The 20,493-nt window shown below is 62.7% G+C and overlaps 1 protein-coding gene and 1 long non-coding RNA gene across 2 annotated transcripts; one reads left to right on the forward strand and one right to left on the reverse strand.

Moving 5' to 3' along the window:
• Nucleotides 1–13,921: 13,921 nt before the first annotated feature.
• On the forward strand, nt 13,922–19,350 carry LOC141938716 (RNA polymerase II-associated factor 1 homolog). Its single transcript, XM_074857663.1, is given in 15 exon segments — nt 13,922–14,121; nt 14,576–14,605; nt 14,731–14,823; nt 15,755–15,876; nt 16,154–16,220; nt 16,306–16,407; nt 16,503–16,608; nt 16,714–16,782; nt 17,062–17,165; nt 17,268–17,384; nt 17,623–17,751; nt 18,401–18,506; nt 18,614–18,701; nt 18,804–19,087; nt 19,089–19,350. Coding segments are annotated over 15 exon segments (1,587 nt in total). The 5' UTR covers nt 13,922–14,071; the 3' UTR covers nt 19,209–19,350.
• Nucleotides 19,351–19,981: 631 nt separating this feature from the next.
• Nucleotides 19,982–20,468, reverse strand: LOC141938717 (uncharacterized). The gene is made up of 2 exons (XR_012627376.1): nt 20,374–20,468; nt 19,982–20,128 (listed from the first exon to the last, which is right to left on the reverse strand). It is a non-coding gene; the product is annotated as an uncharacterized LOC141938717 (long non-coding RNA).
• Nucleotides 20,469–20,493: the final 25 nt, after the last annotated feature.

The raw sequence follows: 20,493 nt of genomic DNA on the forward strand, positions 1-20,493 counted from the left end.
GCCGACGGCACCGTCACCACGGCGACGCCGCGCCGCAGCCAATCGCGGCGCGGGGGGCGGGGCTAAAGCGTGCGGAGGGGAAGCGGCACCGGCGAGGGCGCGTGCGCAGAGGGATCGACCCCCCTCACCCGGGCCGTGGGGGTGTGACGTCAGCGCGGGGGTGTGACGTCAGCGCTGGGTGTGCCGGGAGTCTCTGCTCTACCAGCACACACCTCCCAGGACAGCACTGAGTCCCTTTATAGTGCAGCTTCATCCATATTCAGGACGGGCGTACCTGAGGGGGCTGCAAAGGTGTAAACAAGTTTCGCGGCTTTTCTCCGGTTTTCGGGGCTTTTCTCAGGTTTCCCTCACAGAAGGGGATGACTCAGCACAGGGGTTTGTGTAGTGGCTTGAAGATGGGGCCATTTAGCTCCCTTCTAACAACTGATTTTAACAATAGAAACTATACACATATATCTTATTTCTTATTTACATAAGAGAATTACAAAACTGTTCGGCCACAACATCCTGACTGCAACTTCTTTTTCCTCTTGAGATTTGAATAACAAATACCATATATGTTTTATTACACCTGTGACACGCCGTACATCCCCGTGACACACCATATGTCCCTGTGACACGCCATACATACCATGACACGCCATACATACCATGACACGCCATACATCCCTGTGACATGCCATACGTCCCGTGACACGCCATACATACCATGACACGCCATACATACCATGACACGCCATACATCCCTGTGACATGCCATACGTCCCGTGACACGCCATACATACCATGACACGCCATACATACCATGACACGCCATACGTCCCGTGACACGCCATACGGCCCCCCCAGCACAACGCACCCCCCGTATGGCCCCACGGCACCCGTACGGCCTCCTGCCATGGGGCCATCGTGGCCACGGCGCGGCGGGTCTGTGGGTGACGTGGGTGCTGTGGGTGCCAGGGGACCGTGGGACTGTGGGGGCCGTGGACCACGGTGCTGTGGGTGCTGTGGGACTGTGGGTTTGTGGGTCTGTGGGTGCTGTGGGTGCCATGGGACCGTGCAGACCATGGGTGCTGTGGGACCTGTGGGTGCTGCGGGTCCGTGGGTGCTGTGGGACCATGGGTCGATGGATTTGTGGGTGCTGTGGGCCCATGGGTGCCGTGTGTCCCCGTGGCCCTGTGTCCCCGTGGCCGTGTGTCCCCGTGGCCGTGGGGCGGCGCGGGGGGGCACAGACTGACACCACACGTGGGCCGTTTCCCAGGGGGTTTCTTTGGGGTCGGTGCCTGCACCAACAGCAACAGCCCCCCGCGTGTCCCCCCCCCCCGTCTGTGTGTCCCCCTCTCTGTGTCCCCCCTCCCCCCCTGTGTCCCCCCCCACCTCCCCGGGAGGGACGAGCCGCTACGAAATTGGGGTTAAAAACAGGGACACCCCCACCCCTCCACCCCCTCCTCGGGGTGGCTTTAAAAAACACTCGTGGTAAGAAAAGGCCCCCCCGGACCCCACTGTGGGGGGTCTCGGGGGGGTCCCGGGGGGTCCCTGAGGTGGCCGTAGGGGTCCCTGGCTTCCCCCTGGGGTCCCCCCCCCCGACACTTCCCCCCCCCCCCCGCGGGGACAGGGGGGACACAGGGGGACTGGGGGGGTTCCTAAGGGAGCGTGGGGACCCTCGGGGGACATGTGGGGGGTGACAGGAGCACCCTGAGGGGACATGAAGACCCTCAGGGGACATGGGGGTGTCAGGAGGACCCCAAGGGGACCTGGGTACCCTTGGGGGCCAGGAGGAAGGCGGCGGGGGGGGGTCACTGCACCACGGTGGCACCTACCTACTTATCCAGATCGACGCCCTGGGGTGGGCGTGGGGGGGGGGAGAGAGAAGAAGGCACCAACTGTCCCCAAGGCCAGGTCTAAGGCTGCCTGCGGGACCAGTGACGGCAAGGCCGGGCGGCGCTGGCGTGGCTGTGCCGTGGGCCGCCGGGGGATACCCGTGGCCACTGCTGCCCGTTTTGAGCTTCGCAAGGGACAGCCCGAACCGTGGCAGGGTGAATTGGGGGGTTTGGCGCCGGTTGCCGGCACGTCCCCCGTGAGCCGTGCTGGGGTGTGATTTCCACTGCCGGCAGCGGTGCCGCGGGCTCCAGCTCCAGGCTGAGCTTTGGGAGCCCTTTGGCAAACCTGGCCACCGCGTCTGGTGTCACCGCGGCATCCCCCTCACGTGGCGCTTCCGCAGCACCGGCTGCCGCTGGCAGCGCCAAACCCACCGTACTGGGTCTGGCTGAGCCGGAGCTGGTTTTGCCCTTGAAGTGCTCAGGGCTTGGACAACCGGCCCAAGGCAGAGCTGACCTGTAGGTGACTCCTGTATATCCGCTAACTGATAACCCTTGTGCCAGCAGGTGTTATACTGAGTTATAACCAACCACCCATCTGATGGAAAAGGTGCAAGTGTTGAAGCCTGAGCTGTTACGGAGGCTCTCAAATAAACAGCCAAGCACCAAAAATTAAAAAAATCATTATTAACACAGTTAGCTAGCTCTCTGCCAATGCCAGGTTCGAATGTCTGTGAGAGGAGACAGAACAACTCCCCAGGGTTTCGTGACAACCCAAAAGGCTCCGTCCCTCACCCAACACGCGAGGGCTCTCACCCTCGAGGACCTGCTCAGGGCAGCGTCCCCACCCAAGGCCCCTCGAGGAGTTTCCTTGGGCAGCGTCCCCACCCCAGGGGAGAGGCCTCGACCGCAGCTGCTGCCGCAGGGGACGGGCTCCAAATGGCTCCCAGGGGCCTCCGCTGACACCCGGGTGAATCTGCCCTGTGGGCAATGGTGGCTCCCGTTGGCCAAAGGCCCCAACTGCCGTGAGACCCCGAGAGCAAAGGCCGTCAGGAGCTGCTGCACTCCAGCAGCCAAGCAGCTGCTTTCACTGGGGGGGGCACTGCCACACAGGCTGGTCACACTTCAAGAGCGAAGTCGTAAAGGCACAGGAGCGGGCTGTTCCCGTGTGCCGGAAAACAAGCAGGCGGGGAAGGAGACCGGCCTGGCTAAACAGGGACCTTTGGCTGCATCTCCAGAACAAAAGGAGAATCTACCGCCTTTGGAAGAGGGGCAGGTCTCTCATGAAGACTATAAAGTTGTAGGGAAGTGATGCAGGGAGAGCGTTAGGAGAGGCAAAGCGCAGCTAGAGCTCAGCGTGGCTGCAGCTGTTAAGGAGAACAAAAAATCTTCCTATGAATTCATCAACAGCAAGAGGAGGATTCGAGAAAATCTCCCTCCCCTACTGGATGCAGAGGGAAACGTGGTCACTAAGGATGAGGAGAAGGCTGAGGAGCTCAACGCCTCCTTTGCCTCAGTCTTTAGCAGTGGGACTGGCTGTTCCCTGGACACCCGGCCTCGTGAGCTGGGAGATGGGGAGGGGAAGCAGCCTGGGGCCAGCACAGTTGAAGAGGAGGTGGTCAGAGACCTGCTGCACCACTTGGCTGCACACAGGTCTGTGGGACCGGATGGGTTACACCCAAGGGTGCTGAGGGAGTTGGCAGACGTGCTCGCCAAGCCGCTGTCCATGATTTACCTGAAGTCATGGCTGACTGGGGAGGTCCCATTGGACTGGAGGGTGGCAGACGTGACACCCATCTACAAGAGAGGCAGGAAGGAGGATCCAGGAAACTATAGAGCTGTCAGTGTGACCTCGGTGCCAGGGAAGGTCATGGAGCAGGTCATCTCGGGTGCCATTGAAAGTCACATAATGGACAACCAGGGGATCAGGCCCAGTCAGCGGGTTTAGGAAAGGCAGGTCCTGCCTGACAAACCTGATCTCCTTCTACGACAGGGCGACCTGCTCATTGGGTGAGGGAAAGGCTGTGGGTGTTGTCTACCTTGACTTCAGTGAGGCCTTTGACACCATTTCCAAAGAGTGGTGGGGAACGGAGTTAAATCCGGTTGGCGGCCGGTCACGAGTGGTGTCCCCCAGGGCTGGGTTTTGGGGCCACTCCTGTTTAACATCTTTATCGATGGTCTGGACGAGGGGATCGAGTGCCCCCTCAGTCAGTTTGCAGATGACACCCAGTTGGGTGGGAGTGTTGATCTCTCGAGGGTAGGGAGGCTCTGCAGAGAGACCTGGCCAGGCTGGAGCGATGGGCTGAGCCCAACGGGAGGAGTTTCACTAAGGCCAAAGGCCGGGTGCTGCCCTTGGGCCACAACAACCCCCAGCAGGGCTACAGGCTGGGGGAGGAGTGGCTGGAGAGCTGCCAGTCAGAGAGGGACCTGGGGGGTGATTGATGGATAACGAGCCAGCGCTGTGCCCAGGTGGCCAAAAAGGCCAATGGCATCATCCTGGCTTGTATCAGCCATAGCGTGGCCAGCAGGGACAGGGAAGGGATCTCACCCCTGGACTCGGCACTGGTGAGGCTGCACCTCGATTACTGGCTTCAGTTTTGGGCCCCTCACCCCAAAAAGGCCCTTGAATGACTTGAGCGTGTCCAGAGAAGGGCAATGGAGCTGGTGCAGGGTCTGGAGCACAGGTCTGATGGGGAGCGGCTGAGGGAACTGGGGGGGTTTAGTCTGGAGAAGAGGAGGCTGAGGGGAGACCTCATGGCCCTCTGCAACTCCCTGAAAGGAGGGTGCAGAGAGGGGGGATGAGTCTCTTGAGCCAAGTAACAAGTGATAGGACAAGAGGGAATGGCCTCAAGCTGCGCCAGGGCAGGGTCAGACTGGCTCTTAGGAAGGATTTCTTTGCAGAAGGGGCTGTTGGGCGTTGGAATGGGCTGCCCAGGGCAGGGGGGGAGTCCCCATCCCTGGAGGGGTTGAAGAGTCGGGTTGAGCCAGCGCTGAGGGATCTGGGGGAGTTGGGAACGGTCAGGGGGAGGTTCATGGTGGGGCTGGAGGAGCTCCAAGGGCTTTTCCAACCTGGACGATTCTGTGATTCTGTGACACTCCCAACCTTTTAAAAAAAAAGAGGAAAACACCGTTAAATAACAGGTGGGACACCCTAAAAAAGGAGGGGACACCCCACATCCCCCCCCCTCACCTACCCATGTTCCTGTCTCCTTTAGCAGCCGCCTGCGAGGGAAAAAGAAGAAAAATATCAGCCCCTCCCCCCCAGTGACACAGAAAACACCTACAAAGCAAAATGAGGGGCCTCTTGGGGTGCCGGGGTGCAAAGATCTTCCAAAACCAACCCAAAATCTTCCCTCACGGCCCCCCCATTCCCCCCCCCAACACAAACAACCCTATGGACCCCCCAGCCCCCCCCCGGTCCCCCCAAATCTCCCCTATTTTCCCCGTGCCCCCCCCCATCCTCCCTCCCCTGCCTCCATCTTCCCCCACAAACCCCTCAGCTCCCCACCCCCCTCTCCCCACACCCCCCCATTCCCCCACACCCCCCATTTTTCCCTGTGGGCCCTCCCACATTCCCCCCCCGTTTTCTCACCTATAGGGGCCCTATAGGGGCCTTATGCCCCCCCCCAGGCTGCACCCTATAGGGGTCCTGCACCCTATAGGCACCCTACACCTAATAGAGGCCCTATAGGACCCTACACCCCCTCATACTGCACCTTATAGGGGTCCTGTGACTCATAAGGGCCCTACACCCTATAGCAGCCCTATAGGGGCCCTACACCCCCCCAGGCTGCACCCTATAGGCACCCTACACCCTATAGGGGCCCTACACCCCCCCCAGGCTGCACCCTATAGGCACCCTACACCCTATAGGGGCCCTACTACCCCCCCAGGCTGCATCCTATAGGCACCTTGCACCCTATAGAGGCTCTATAGGGGCCCTACACCCCCCCCGGGCTTCACTCTCTAGGGGCCCTGTGCCCCATAGGCGCCCTACACCCTATAGGGGCTGTACACCCTGAGCCTGCCCCATGGGCCCCATAACCCCCCCCCGGGCCCTATAGCGTCCTGCCCCCCTACAGCCCCATAGGGCCCCCACACTCCCCCCAGCCCCCAAACCAGGGCTCTGGGCCCGACTCCGACACCTTTATTTCAGCTGCTCTCGCACCAGGAACAGGGGGTGGGGCGGGTGTTGGGGCGTGGTGCTGGGCAACGTTGGGGTGCGGTGTTGGGGCAGTGCTGGGTGCTCTTGGGTGATGCCGCAGTGTTGGGGTGTTGTTGGCGTGTCGGGGTGTTGTTGGAGCGTTGTTGGGGTGCGGTGCCGGGTGGTGCTGGGCAACGCCGAGGTGATGCTGGGTGTCGGTGGGTGTCGGTGGGTGTTGCTGGGTGCTGGGGGGTGTTGGGGGGTGCTGGGGGTGCCGGTCTCACCCCAGGACACCCTCCTCGTAGAGCGCCAGCAGCAGCAGCACCCCCCAGCAGCCCAGCGCTCTGCACCCCCAGCAGCACCCAGGGGCGCCCGCCCTGCGCCCACAGCATGGACGGCACCTGGGGGGGGGGAGGACACACATGACACACGGCTCAGGGGGGGCGGCAGGCGGCCACCCCCCTACTGAGTGGCACCACAGACGGCACGGACGACACGCGTGACGCGCTACGGCACACGGCGAGGCCCACGCGGCACGGAACAGGCGGCAGAACACAGCACATGCGATGGACACATGACACACACGGCACACGTGACGCACATGGCACATGCGGCACACATGACATGTGACACGCATGACACACAAGGCACGCGTGACACGCTGCGGCACAGGGTGTGGCACACGTGGCAGGGAACAGGCGGCAGAGCACGGCACATGCGACGCACACGTGACACACATGTGACACACACGGCATGCACGACACAAGCGGCACACGTGACACACACGCGTGTCCCACCTGCACACACACACGCGTGACCCGCACCCACACGCGTGTCCCGGGCACTCGCCACGGGGCCCAGGGCCAGGTGCAGCAGTAGCCCGGTGGCCAGGACCCCCAGCCCCAGGGCCAGGCAGAGCCCCGGCAGGACGGGCAGGGCCCCCCCCAGCCCCCGCAGCAGCACCCGCCGCCCGCTCAGGGCGGTTCTGAAACCCGCTGGGGGCGTCGGGAACAAAGAGCTTCCCTCCCCAGGCAGGAAAATACAGGGGAAACACGGAACAAACCAGCGCCAGTCACAGCTGAGCGATGTCTGACGGCAAAACTAAATGTCTCATTTCACAGGGCCCTGCACAGCAGCAGGTCCAAGATCTCAAGTACACGTGGAGCAACTTCCCTGCACCACCGCTCCCCCAGGACCCCCCTACTGGGTGGGCCCAGCGCCACTGCTCACTCATGGCCCCCCAGGACCCCTCTGTACTGGGGGCTGAGGTCTCCCTGCCCCCCACACCCCCGGACCCCCCCGGACACCCAGACCTCCCCAGGACTCCCCCTGAACCCCCCCAGACCCCCCCGAGCTCCCCAGGACCCCCTGTGCTGGGTCTTGAGCACCAGGAGAGCTCCCTGGTCCCCCATAACCCCCCCAGACACACCCAGGAACCCCCCTGAAGCCCCCAGAACCCCCCCAAACCCTCCCAGGACCCGCTCTGCCCCCCCAGAACCCTCACAGACCCCCCTGAAGCCCCCCAGACCCCTCCAGAACCTCCCCAGAACTCCTTGTCCTGGGTGTTGAGCACCAGGACGACACCTCTGGTCCCCCAGACCCCCCCCAAACCCCCACAGCCCCCCCCCCCAAACCCCAACCCTTCCCCCAGGTGTCCTCGACAAAGCCTGGCGGGAGAGGGGGGGTCCAAGGGCAGCGCACAGTGAGAGGGGACGGAGGGGGGACACAGAGGGAGCGGGGGGGGACAGGGGAGACACAGGGGGACTGGGGGGGACACACAGGAGGACCAGGAGGACACAGGGGCACCAGGAGCGGGGCAGAGGGAGCGGGGGGGACACAGGGGCACTGGGGGGGGGGGGCAGGGGGAGCAGGGGGGGTGTGGTGGTTTGACCTTGGCTAAATGCCAGGTACCCACCAAGTCGCTCTATCACTTCCCCCCCTTTCCCCTTTTATTCTCAACAGGGCAAAGAAGGGAAAGAAAATAAGACAGGAAAACAAAACAACCCTTGTGGGTAAAACAACAGCAGTTTAATATAAGCAAAGCGAAGCAAAGGTCCGCGCGCGGAAGCAAAAAAAAGCAAACAGATTTATTCTCTACTTCCCATGAACAGGCGATGTCGGGCCTTCTCAGGAAGCAGGGCTCCCATACGCGGAGGGGTTGCCTCGGAGGACCAAGGGTGACACCCCCCGTCCTCCTTTCTCCCAGTTTATCCTCGAGCAGACGTCAGATGGTCTGGAATAGCCCTTTGGTCAGTCGGGGTCAGCTGTCCTGGTTGTGTCCCCTCCCAAGGTCTTGCCCACCCCGTCCCACTGGGGGGGGGGAAATGTCGGAAAGAGCCTTGGTGCTGTGTGAGCACCACTCAGCAGTAGCCACAGCACCAGTGTGCTATCAACACCCTGCCAGCTCCAACATCAAACACAGCACCATGGGGGCTGATAGAGGGGTGTTTTGCTGATCAGGGATACCAATGAAACTCGGACACCAGAGTGAAAAGAGCAGGCGTATTTTACTAGAAATAACCAAATAATGTAACAGAGTAATACAGACAACGTGCAGTAAGAAAAGGCAGAATAGTGCCCTCAAACAAACAGGGAAACACAGGGTAACGCATCAAACCGTTCCTGCCCGAGAAGGAGAACAGTGATTAAGGAAGATCCGTCCCCACTCGCACCCGTTGCCATCACCCAGACCCGCAGGCGCTGGGCAGCCCCGGGTGCAGCGAGGATTTGGGGAGCCTGTCCCGGCGAGTGGGAAATCCTACGCGGGGCGTCCACCCGTAGCTGAGGCACCCAAAGCGGCTGTGAGCGGGTCCGGCCTTAGGGACCCAAAAACCAGCAAGGCACAATAGCTGGCACCTCGGTTTTGAGGGAAACATCTGGTTTCGGTCTCACATCAGGTTCCCCCAGAGCTTGGCCAGGGCTCAAGGAAGAAACTAAGGGAATTTCTCTGCTTATCTGATCGGATCATGCGCAGGGTCTCACATCAGGCCTCGAGGACAGGCACCTGTCTCCGTGACTCTGTTATTCTGTTCAAAGGAAGGGAAAGATACATCCACGCCAGCTCCATCCTCCATACACATCTCACTAATGATTACATACTGAGTCAGCAGCTTCGGCTCAGGGCCTGTTGCTCAGGCTTCAACACGTGCACCTTTTCCATCAGATGGGTGGTTGGTTATAACTCAGTATAACACCTGCTGGCACAAGGGTTATCAGTTAGCGGATATACAGGAGTCACCTACAGGTCAGCTCTGCCTTGGGCCGGTTGTCCAAGCCTGAGCACTTCAGGGGCATCTTCACCGACAACGGGGGGCGGGGGGGGCTCGGGGGGGGGTGGGGGGGGCTGGGGAAGTCGAGGTGGGGGTCTCAGGGGAATGAATGGGGGTTCCAAGGGGATGGGAGGGGTCTCAGCGGGATGGAGGGGTCCCAAGGGGATTGGGGGGGGGTCTCAGGGGGATGGGGGGGTCCCAAGGGAATTGAGGTGCCAGGGAGATGGGGACCGGGTGGGTGTCCCCAGGGGATGGGGTCCCCAGAGACCCCCAGGACCACCCCAGATCCCCCCCAGACACTCACTGACCCCCCAAGGACCCCCTGGATGGCCCCAGGAACTCCCTGGACATCCCCTGACCCCCCCAGGGACCCCTGAGACCCCCCCAAGGGACCGCCTAGAACTATCCCAGGGACCCTTTGGATGTCCCTGGGACCATCCTGGCCCCCCCAGTTCCCCCCAAAGACCCCTCAGGACTCCCCCAGGGGCCTCCAGAACCCGAGGTGATGGGGGTGTGGGACCCCCGGTGATGGGAGTGCCAGGCTGTGGGGTGACACCCCCCCCTCCATGTGTGTCCCCCCACTCCAGTCCTTCCTCTACCTCACCTGGTACATGGCCATGTCCCTCCTGGGCCACTACAACAACTTCTTCTTCGCCTCCCACCTCCTGGACATCGCCATGGGGGTGAAGACCCTACGCACCATCCTCTCCTCTGTCACCCACAACGGCAAACAGGTGTGGGGGGGTGGGTGGGGGTCCCCTGACGCTGTCCCTGTCCGCTGTTGTTAGGTGTTGGAAATTAGGGATTGGAAATTGGGTATGGGAAGTGTGAGGAAGGCAAAAGAGCAAAACTGAGAAATTCACAGCAGTGAGACGTTTTCCTTGACAGCGAGTGCCCAGAATAAGCACAGGACGGGGGGGTGGGGGGGATGGTCCAGTGATTTGTGGTTGGTGTGGCGCCGAGGAGGAATGCGAAGCGAGGTGCAGGCCGTGCGGTCCCATCCTTTCACTCAAGGGCAGATTTATCTGCTGTTCTGCTCGGTTCCCTCGAAATAGGATTTTTTGTAGCAACCCGCCAGCTCTGTGCCTCATCCTCCCTTCTTCCCACACAAGCTGCACCCGCCGTACCAAGCCGACCCTGCTTCCCGCCCTCTCTCTTTTCCCCACAAAAACCCGCCGTGCCCCTTGGCACCACGAAACTAATTCTGTTATTAATGATAGAATAACGATTTGACTCCAGTCCCCCCGCTCACCGCGCCTACTACAGTAAATAGTACCCCAAGTCTGTACCTGCCTGGGAGGGACGATAATCCGACCCCAAACCGGAGGGACAGACGGACGGGTTTGTGCTCCCCCCCCCAGAGGGGACGCCCTTTGGTAAGATCCCCTGGGCCACCCGAGTGTGTCCCCGGGACTGTGTGTGTGTGATTGCCATCGGTTTGGTTTGCTTTCTCTTTTTGTGTGTCGTGCTCTAGAGCCAACCTGCGGTTTGTGCATTTATCGCAGGCAATCTTCAAGAATCTGTAAATGTTGCCTGAAAATAAACCGTCCTGTTGGTGAACCTGACGGTTTCTCCCGAGTGCCTGCTCGGGCCGGGTCAGACTTACAGTCACGGGCCCAGCTGGTGTATTAATCCCAACAGAATGTAATACCTATGAAGGGGTAAGTCCAGCCGCCCCTCGCCCCTCTGACCGCTGAGGGCCGGCTAGAACCCAAGGGGATTTATCTCTCACCAAATTCATCTCCTACCCTAAACGCAACACCGGTGATGGGGGACCCCCCTGTTAAACGGGGGACCCCCCCGGCCCTACCTGCAGGGGGTGTTGGGGTTGTTGGGGTCCCAGGCGCCGCTCTGGGCGGGCGTGCGGCTGCCGTCGTGCAGTGGCGTCTGCGAGCCGTAGTGCGGCGTGCGGCTGCCTGCCAGGGGCACCCGGAGGCTCCGTCAGCCCCCCCCGAGCCCCCTTTGGCTGGGGGGACCCCCAAGAGCCCCCCCTTTGGCTGAGGGGACCCCTCTGAGCCCCCCCTTCTCTGTGTCCTACTTCAGCCCTGTCACCTCTGTGTCCCCCAAAGTGCCATCTCAGCCTGGTCCATCCCCCTTCAAGTCACCCCAGTGTCCCCTCTGTGTCCCCCCAACCCCTGTCCCCTCTGTCCCTGGGATCCTCCCCGTCCCTGTGTCACCCCAAACCCCTCCATGTCCCCCCAAGATCCCACTTCATCCCCCCAGGATCCCCCTAATCCTCGTTCCCTCCATCCCACCGTGTCCCCCCAACGTCCCACCTCATCCCGGTCCATCCCCCTAGGCCACCCCAATGTCCCCTCCGTGTCCCCCCAACCCCTGTCCCCCCCATCCCTGTGTCACCCCAATTGTCAACCTTTGGTGTCCTATACACGGGAGTGGGGATTTTTCATGCAATCCGATTTTTGGTTTTGAGTGTTTTACTTGTAAAAATCACGTTGGGGTTGTGTTTGGAGGTGATTTTGACTGTGAAAACTGTAGGAGGTGGTCAGGTTGGGATAGGGCAGAGCGCTCGGGAGAGCTCAGACAGGCGTTCTGTGGGAATTTCGTGTAAAAAATCAGTAAAATCCTTGAATTGGGCTGGGACAAGCGAACATCCATTAGGAAGGAGCGCGCCCTAGTGCTCACCCGCTGCGGCACCGGGGCAGCCTGTTCGTGCTGGGGCCGAGCGCTGTAAGTAAAGTATCTCTCCTCTAGCAGGAGAAGTAATTTTGTGTTAATTGTTGTCTCGAATTCAGGTGCACACGCTGCGCCGCGGGGAGAGCACACCTCTGCACCATCGGCCTGAGGGGGATGTTGTCAGCTTCATCGGGTGGTGTGTTAAGGTAAAGTAGAGGGATGGGAAGCGGCCGGAGTGGGGGAACAGTCAAAACGAGACCCCGCTGGTGCTCTAGGGACAGGATTGGGAGTTTTAACTCGTATTGATTCGGAAATAATAATGAACAAACTCGCTGCAGTAACCAGTGACCTGAACAAAATACAGTATCCTCTAGTGTCCCCCCCTCCATTTGGGGACATGGGGGGGGGACACAGCCCGTCTCACCTGCGACTCGAGGTGATGCTCCGTCAGCGTCATCATCTCCTCGTACGTCGTTTGGGAGAAAAGCGCCGCGTATTTGTGCAGCCGCAGGCTCTTCAGCCAGGAGGGGACATCTTTGGGGGGGGGACGAGAGTGTGACACAGGGTGGCAGGTCCCCACGACCCCCCACACGAACCCCCAAACCCCACCTTTCATGCCGCTGCCGTCCTCCTGGAAGGTGTTGCGGCCGCCGGCCGGCTCCTCGGTCTGCTCGCTGCCCGAAGAGGCCACGCTGCTTTGGGGGGACAGGGGAGCGTGGTCCCCAAAAGGGGGGCGGTGGGGGACGGGGACAGGGGTTTCGTCACCCCCCACCACCCATTCGGGTCCCCCTCCCTGGGGACTGCCGGGCACCAGCGAGAGGGAGCGCTTCAGCGGGCTGGGGTGCAGCTGGCAGGGCAGAGCTGGGGGGAGAGGGGGGCGGGGTCAGGGTCCCCTCTGTGGGACCCCCCCCAAGTCCCCTGTGGCCACCTGGGTCCCCTCTGCGGGACCCCCCCAGTTCCCCCAAGTCCCCCATGGCTGCCTGGGTCCCCTCTGTGGGACCCCCCCCAGCTCCCCAAGTCCCCTGTGGCCACCCGGGTCCCCAGGTCCCCCGTGGCCACCGGGGTCCCTCTGTGTGACCCCCCCGGGCCCCCCAAGTCACCTGGGTCCCCTTTGCGGGACCCCCCCGTGCCCTCCAAGTCCCCCGTGGCCACCTGGGTCCCCTTAATGTCTCCCCCAGGTCCCTCTGTCCCCTACGTGTCCCCCCGCAACCCCTCCAGTCCCCCCTCAAACCCCCAGATCCCCTCCCTGGACACCCAGGTGTCCCCCCCAACCCCTTCCTGTGCCCCCCAAGTCCCTCCTCAACCCTCCATGTCCCCTCCAGGCCCCTCCCTGTCCCCCCTCCCACCCCTCCTCACCCTCAATGTCATTTCTCAGCCCTTATTGTTCCCCCCCCAGGCCCCTTCCCACCCTCTCTGTCCCCTCAGTGTCCCCCCCCAGGCCCCTTCTCACCCCCTCTGTCCCCTCTGGACCCCTCAATGTCCCCCCCAAGCCCCTTCTCCCCAACTCTGTCCCCCTCTCTGTCCCCGCCCAAGCCCTTTCCCACCCCCTCTGTCCCAGGTGTTTACCCCTCAAAACTGGTGTAACCACCCCTCTGGGTCCCCCCTATGAGCACATAGGAGCCGATATCAGAAAAAAACCCTTTATTTACCAAAACCGAGGCGTTTACCCCCCCAAAACTGGGGTAACCACCCCCCCTGGGTCCCCCCATGAGTACAGAGGAGCCGATATCAGAAAAAAAACAGTTTATTCACCAAAATCCAGGCGTTTCCCCCAAAAACTAGGGGGTCCCCTGGGTCCCCCCACGTCCCCCCCCGCGGGGGTCAGCACCTCCAAACCCTACACCTGGGCCCCCCATTCCCACGCTCAGACTCCCACGCCGCGCGGCAGGATCAAGCCCCGCCCACTCTCGGCGGGAGTCCCCGCCCACTCTCGGCGTCAGGCCCCGCCCCGTGCACAGCAGACCGTCCCGCGCTGTCAGGCCCCGCCCACCACCGCCACAGGCCCCGCCCACCTGCCGGCTCCCCTTCACCTGCGGGATAAGGAGGCGGCGGTGGCGGGGGCGCCGCCATCTTCCCAGCATGCACCTGGTTTCGGCTGCCGGCCGGCCCCGCGCGCCGGGCAGTGACGTCAGGACGAGGGGTCCTGGCGCGGCCCGGATGTAGTTGCCCTCCGCGGTGCCTGCGCAGGGCCCGGCCCCGGCCCCGCCATGGCTCCCACTATCCAGACACAGGCGCAGCGGGAGGAGCCGGGCCACAGGTACGGGGCGTCACGGGCCTGACGTCACGGCGGAGGGGGGAGGGGGGGGAGGGGACCGGACGGTTTGGGTCCCCTCGTGATGTCACACGCTCCGGGGCGGGGTGGTGGAGACCTGGGGGGGGGCCCTCGTGACGTCATAACGCCCGTGGGGGGTTGGGGGTCCCAGACACTCGTGTGCCATCGTGACGTCACAGCGCACACGCAACCTGTGTCCCTCCCTGACGTCACAGCGCACGTGGGGGGTGGTTCTGGGTGTCGGGGTCCGCTCATGACATCATAGCGTACGGGGGGGAGGGGGGGTATGCCTGCGTCCTCTCGTGACATCATGGCGCAAGGGTGGGGCTCCCTGATGACGTCATAGCGCGTGGGGGTGCTGTTATGACATCATAGCGCCTGGGGGGGGGTCGGGGGTCCCGGACACCTGGGTCCCCCCACTCCCCTCCCCCTCCCGCAGGCCCAGCTCCCACCGGACGCTCCCTGAGAGGTGAGGGGGGGGGGGGGTTGGACCCCCCTTTTGTGGGGGGACCCAGTGGCACCCAACCCCCCCTGTATTTTGGGGGGGGTTCTGGTGTTTTGGGGTTCCCCCGTTGATTTCCACCTCCCCCCAAGGTCGGGCCTGGTCTGTCGGGTCAAGTATTGCAACAGTCTCCCCGACATCCCCTTCGACCCCAAGTTCATCACTTACCCCTTCGACCAGAACCGGTACGGGGACCGCCCCCCAAAAAACCCCAATGTGCCCCAATTCGGGCCGTAAAATGGGGGTTTGGGGGTTTTGGGGGTTCCCCCCAGGTTTGTGCCGCACAAATGGGGCTGAGGGAGGTTTGGGGGGGGGGCGTCAGGGTCCTCCCTGGCTCCTGCAACACAAAGGGGGGGGCAGGGGGAGATTTTGGGGGGGTCTGGGGGTTCATTCAGGGCTAGAGGAGGGGTTTGGGGGGGCTGGGGTGGTTTGACCCCCCCTTGATTTTGGGGGGGGGGGGTGGGTTGGGTGTGTTTTGGGGAGGTTGGGTTTTTTGGGGGGTGTTGGGGGGGGGTTTTGGGGGGTGTTTGGGGGCTTGGCGGTTTTTGGGGGATGTTTTGGGGAGGTTTGAGGTTTTTTTTGGGGGGTGTTGGGAGGGTTGGTGGGTTTTGGGGGTGTTTTGGGGAGGTTTGAGGTTTTTTGAGGGGTGTTTTTGAGGGGTTGTGGGTATTTTGAGGGGGGGTTGGGGTTTTTGGGGGGGTTTGGGGGGTTGGCAGGTTTTGGGGGGTCTTGGGGTGTTTGGGATGGGTTGGTGGGTTTTGGGGTTGTTTTGGGAGGAGGTTTGAGGTTTGGGGGGGTTGGAGGTTTTTGGGGCTGTTTTGGGGAGGTTTGAGGTTTTTTGGGGGGTGTTGGGAGGGTTGGTGGGTTTTGGGGGTGTTTTGGGGAGGTTTGAGGTTTTTGGGGTGTATTGGGGAGGTTTTTTTGGGGGTGTTTGGGGTGGGTTGATTTTTTTGGGGGGGGTAGGTGGTTTTTGGGAGTATTTGAGGGAGGTTTAAGTTTTTCTGGTGGGTGTTTTGGGCGGTTGGGGGTATTTTGGGTGGGGTTTGGGAGCTTTTGGGTTTTCAGGGGGTGTTTTGGGGTGCCTGAACGTGCCCCCCCCCCCCCCCCCCTCCCCAGATTTGTGCAGTACAAGGCGACGTCACTGGAGAAGCAGCACAAACACGACCTGCTGACGGAGCCCGACCTGGGCGTCACCATCGACCTCATCAACCCCGACACCTACCGCATCGACCCCACCGGTGGGGGGGGCCACGGACACCCCGACTTTAGGGGGGGGGACACCCCAGATTTGGCTGGGGGGGTGGGGGGGGTACCCATAGGGGATGGGCGCAGCCACCCCAGGCTGAGGGACACCCCGGGAGCTCCCCCAAGGGGCTGAGCTGCCAGTAGGGGTTGGGGGGACCCCAAAATTGAGGGGGGGGACACCCCAACCCTGTGGGGAACCCCAAAATTGTGGGGAGACCCCAACAGCGAAGTGAGGAGCCAAATTTCCCCGTGTGTTCCCACCCTGCACAGTGCTCCTCGACCCGGCGGATGAGAAGCTGCTGGAGGAGGAAATCCAAGCACCCACCAGCTCCAAGAGGTAACGGGGGGGGGGGGACACCCCCAAAACCGAGCTGGGGGGGGGCACATGGCACCCCCAAATCACAGCGATCCCCCCCCCTCAGGTCGCAGCAACACGCCAAGGTGGTGCCGTGGATGCGCAAGACCGAGTACATCTCCACCGAGTTCAACCGTTACGGCGTCTCCAATGAAAAACCTGAGGTCAAGTGAGTCTGGGGGGGTCCTGGGGGGGGTTCTGGGGTTTGGGGGTGCAGCCCCGTGCCCCCCCTCACCCCTGTCTGTGTCCCCCCCCCAACTCCAGGATCGGTGTCTCGGTGAAGCAGCAGTTCACTGAGGAAGAGATTTACAAAGATCGCGACAGCCAAATCGCCGCCATCGAAAAAACTTTTGAGGATGCCCAGAAAGCGGTGAGGGGGAAGGGTTTTGGGGGGCCCCCCCCTCGGGATTTTGGGGGACACACATAGCCCTGATGGCTTCCTGTGCTCCTTCCTGCCCCCCCCCCCCGCCCCCAGATCACGCAGCACTACAGCAAACCCCGCGTCACCCCCGTTGAGGTCATGCCCGTCTTCCCCGACTTCAAGGTAAGGGGGGGCACCATGGGGAACCCCTGGGGATGGGGGGGGCACATTGGGGACCCCCCCAGAGTGGGGACACACCGCAAATCCCCCTATTTCCATGACACTGTCCCACAGGGAAACGGAGGCACAGAAACCCCCTTCCAAGGGGAATCTGAGGCGTAGTGGGCACTTTTGGTGGCAGAACAGTGGTTTTTGAGATGTTGGGGGGTGGTTATGGGGGTGTTGCCCCCCCCCCCAACACCCCTTTTTGCCCCCAAACCCCCTTTTTTTTGCCCCCCCAAGATGTGGATCAACCCCTGCGCCCAAGTCATCTTCGACTCAGACCCGGCGCCCAAGGACACGAGCGGCCCGGCCGCGCTGGAGATGATGTCCCAGGCCATGATCAGGTACTTGGAAAAGAGGGGGGGGACACCCCCCACATTTTTGGGGGGATCATTGTGTCCCGTGTCCCCCCCCCCGCACCCCTTTTAACCCCTTCCTGCCCGCAGGGGGATGATGGACGAGGAAGGGAACCAGTTCGTGGCTTATTTCTTACCGGTGGAGGAGACGCTGCGCAAGCGGAAGCGGGACCAGGAGGAGGAGATGGATTACGCCCCCGAGGACGTGTATGGGGGGGTCCCCTAAAGCTTGGGGGGCCCTTATACATGGGGGCGGCCCATATAGCTTGAGGGGGGCCATGGGGAGCAGATGGGGGGGCGGGGACAAACCACCAGCCTGGAAGAGCCCATTCGGTTGGGGCGGGGCTGCTTTGGCAAGTGGGGGGATTTGGGAGTTTGGGGGGGGATTTAGGAGTGGGGGGATATTTTCAGCCCCCCCTGCCCCTCCCGTGCCCTCTCCCCCCAGATATGACTATAAAATCGCCCGGGAGTACAACTGGAACGTGAAGAACAAGGCCAGCAAAGGCTACGAGGAGAATTATTTCTTCATCTTCCGCGAAGGCGACGGTGTCTACTACAACGAGCTGGAGACCAGGTGAGGCTGGGGGGGGGCACTGGGGGACACTGGGAGACACTGGGACCCCCCCCCACTAGTGGGGGTACTGCAGGAGGGGTGTATTCCACTTTTCATGGGGGAAGGGGTGGTGTGGGGAGGGTCCTGGGGGGGTCAAGGAGGGGTTCCCTATGGGTGCTAGAGACGCCCCCTGCCTGGACACTGGGGGGTGGAATTCAGAGGGGTGGGGGTGTCAGGTGGGGTCTGGGGTTTCGGGAGGGATCTGAGGGTTGAGGAGGGTGCAGGGGGCATCCAGGGGGGTCCTGGGAAGGGTTGGGGAGTCCCTAGGGGTCTTGAGCCCCCACTGCCTGCCAGGACACTTGGGGGGTCCATGGAGGGGGAATTTGGGTGTGGGGGGGGGAGCTCAGGGTCTGGGGGATTTGGGAAGGATCAGGGGGGTTGAGGGGGGTGCAGGGGGATCCTGGGGAGGGTTGGGGGGTCTCTATGGGTGCTTGAGCCCCCCCCCCCCCCACCTGCCAGGACAGTGTGGGGTGGATTGGGGGTCACACGGACAGGGACAACACCTCAGGGTCTGGGCAGGGGGTGGGAGGGGGGGTCAGGCATGGTCTGGTGATTTGGGAGGGACCTGGGGGGGGTCCCAAGGGTGCCTGACCCCCCCCCCTTCCCTCAGGGTGCGGCTGAGCAAGCGGCGGGCGCGGGCGGGGGTGCAGTCGGGCACCAACGCGGTGCTGGTGGTGAAACACCGCGACATGAACGAGAAGGAGCTGGAAGCTCAGGTATGGGGGGGGGGGGGCTGGTATTGGGGGACCCCCTGCCACTGTCCCCCGCGGGGTGCAGAGGGGACCCAGGCGTCTGGTTGACACCCCCCCCCCCCCCCCCCCAGGAAGCGCGGAGGGCGCAGCTGGAGAACCACGAGCCCGAGGAGGAGGAAGAGGAGGAGATGGAGGCTGAGAAGGAGGCGGCGGGATCGGGTATGGGGTGGGGGGGGGGGATCCCCGGGAGGGGGCCAGAGTGTTGGGGCCCCCCCCAACCCCCCATAATCTCTTCCCCTCCTCCTCTTCCTCCTCCTCCAGACGAAGAGCGTGAGAAAGGCAGCGAGAGCGAAGGGGGAGCGAGTGGCGAGGAGGAGGAGGAGGCCGAAGGCTCCGGGAGCAGCAGCGAGCGGGGTGGGGGGGGCTCGGCCCGCAGCGAGGAAGAGGATGAGGCTGAAGATGAGGAGGAGGAGGAGGAGGAAGGTGGCCGGGGGGGCCGCCGGGGGGGGAGCGACGCCGCCCGGGCCGCTCGCGACCAGGAGGAGATTTTCGGCAGCGACAACGACGAGGAGGAGGAAGAGGAAGAGGAGGAAGAAGAGGAAGAGGAAGAGTCCGAGGGGGGGGGGCAGCGAGGGGGGGCCCCCCCGCAGCCCCCGCCTGAGCCCCAGCGAGGCCTCGGAGGACGACGAGAGCCCCAGCGACGCCTCCGACTCCTCCAGCGACTGACCTGTCCCCCCCCATCCCCATTTCGGGGTAAAAACCAGGCACTTTGGGTTGGTATTTTCTTTTTTTCTCTTTAATAACGTAGTCATGGTTACCAGCCATAGTCATAACAAAAGTTATTCATAATAAAATGTATCTAAAATAACGTTTTCTATCTCGAAGGGCCGCGGCGCTACGTGTACAAAGGGGGGGGGTGGGGGGGGCTGTACCGACAGGGGAGGGGAGGGGGGGGGGTCCTGGGGCATCCCCCACCCTGGTGGGGGGAGGGGGGGGCATCAACATGTACCTAAATTTGGGGTGTGCCCCCCCCCGCCCCCCCCCCCAACAACAACAACAAATAATATTAATAATAATAATATAATAATAAAGAGAAAAGAAACAAAAACCGAAAAAACCCCCAACAAAACCGCAAAGATTTGGGGATTATTAAAAATGGTGAAAACGCAACAAACAACCCCCGCCCCCCCACCCCCCCCCCACCCCCCCCCAAAGAAAAAAGAGGGGCCAGGAGAGCCCTGCCCCCCGCGCACAGCCCCTGTAGTGTCAACACGGCCCCCCCCCGCCCCCCCCCAACCAAACACACCCCCACCCCCCCCCCCCCCCGTGAGGTCATCAGCCCCGGGGGGGCCCCTCCCTCGCGGGGGGCCCCTGCGCCCTCCCCCCCGGCCTGGGGGAGGGAGGGGGGGTCAAGGCAGGGGGAGGGGGGGTGTGTTAATCCCCACCCCCCATCCCCCCCTCCCCACGGCTTATTTTTGGGGGGGGGGGGGGGGGGGGGGGGGGAGGGGGAAACTGAGGGTGACTGGTCATGGAGGGGGTGGCCCCCCCCCCCCCCCCGGGGTGGGGGGGGGTGTTATGGGTGGGACCCCCCTGTTTGGGGACAGGGGGGCGGCGCCATCAGATGGTGGAGGTCTTGTCTGTGCCATCTGCGGGGGGGGGTGGGGGGGTGTCAGGGGGTACCTTGGGGGGGGGCCACATCCCCTTACACCCCCCCCCCTCAAAATCCCTTCCTGTCTGTCCCCCCCAGCACCCCCCCTGTGCTCCCATCCCCCTGTGTCCCCAAATTCACCCCCTCCCTGTGCCCCCTCCCCCCCAACTTCCCCCTGCCATGGCCCTGTGTCCCCCCCCCCTTGTCATCGTCCCCCCCCCCGTCCCTTTGCCCCCCCCTCACCGCCCAGCGCGTGCTCCGTCATGCTCAGGCACAGCGACTCCAGCGTGGGGTTGATCTCCAGGTCAGTGCCGGGGAGGGGACACTCTGGGGGGGGCAGTACAAAAAATGGGGTGAGGGGGG

This window comes from Strix uralensis, unplaced genomic scaffold (assembly GCF_047716275.1).
Source record: "Strix uralensis isolate ZFMK-TIS-50842 unplaced genomic scaffold, bStrUra1 scaffold_250, whole genome shotgun sequence".
Lineage (NCBI taxonomy): Eukaryota > Metazoa > Chordata > Aves > Strigiformes > Strigidae > Strix > Strix uralensis.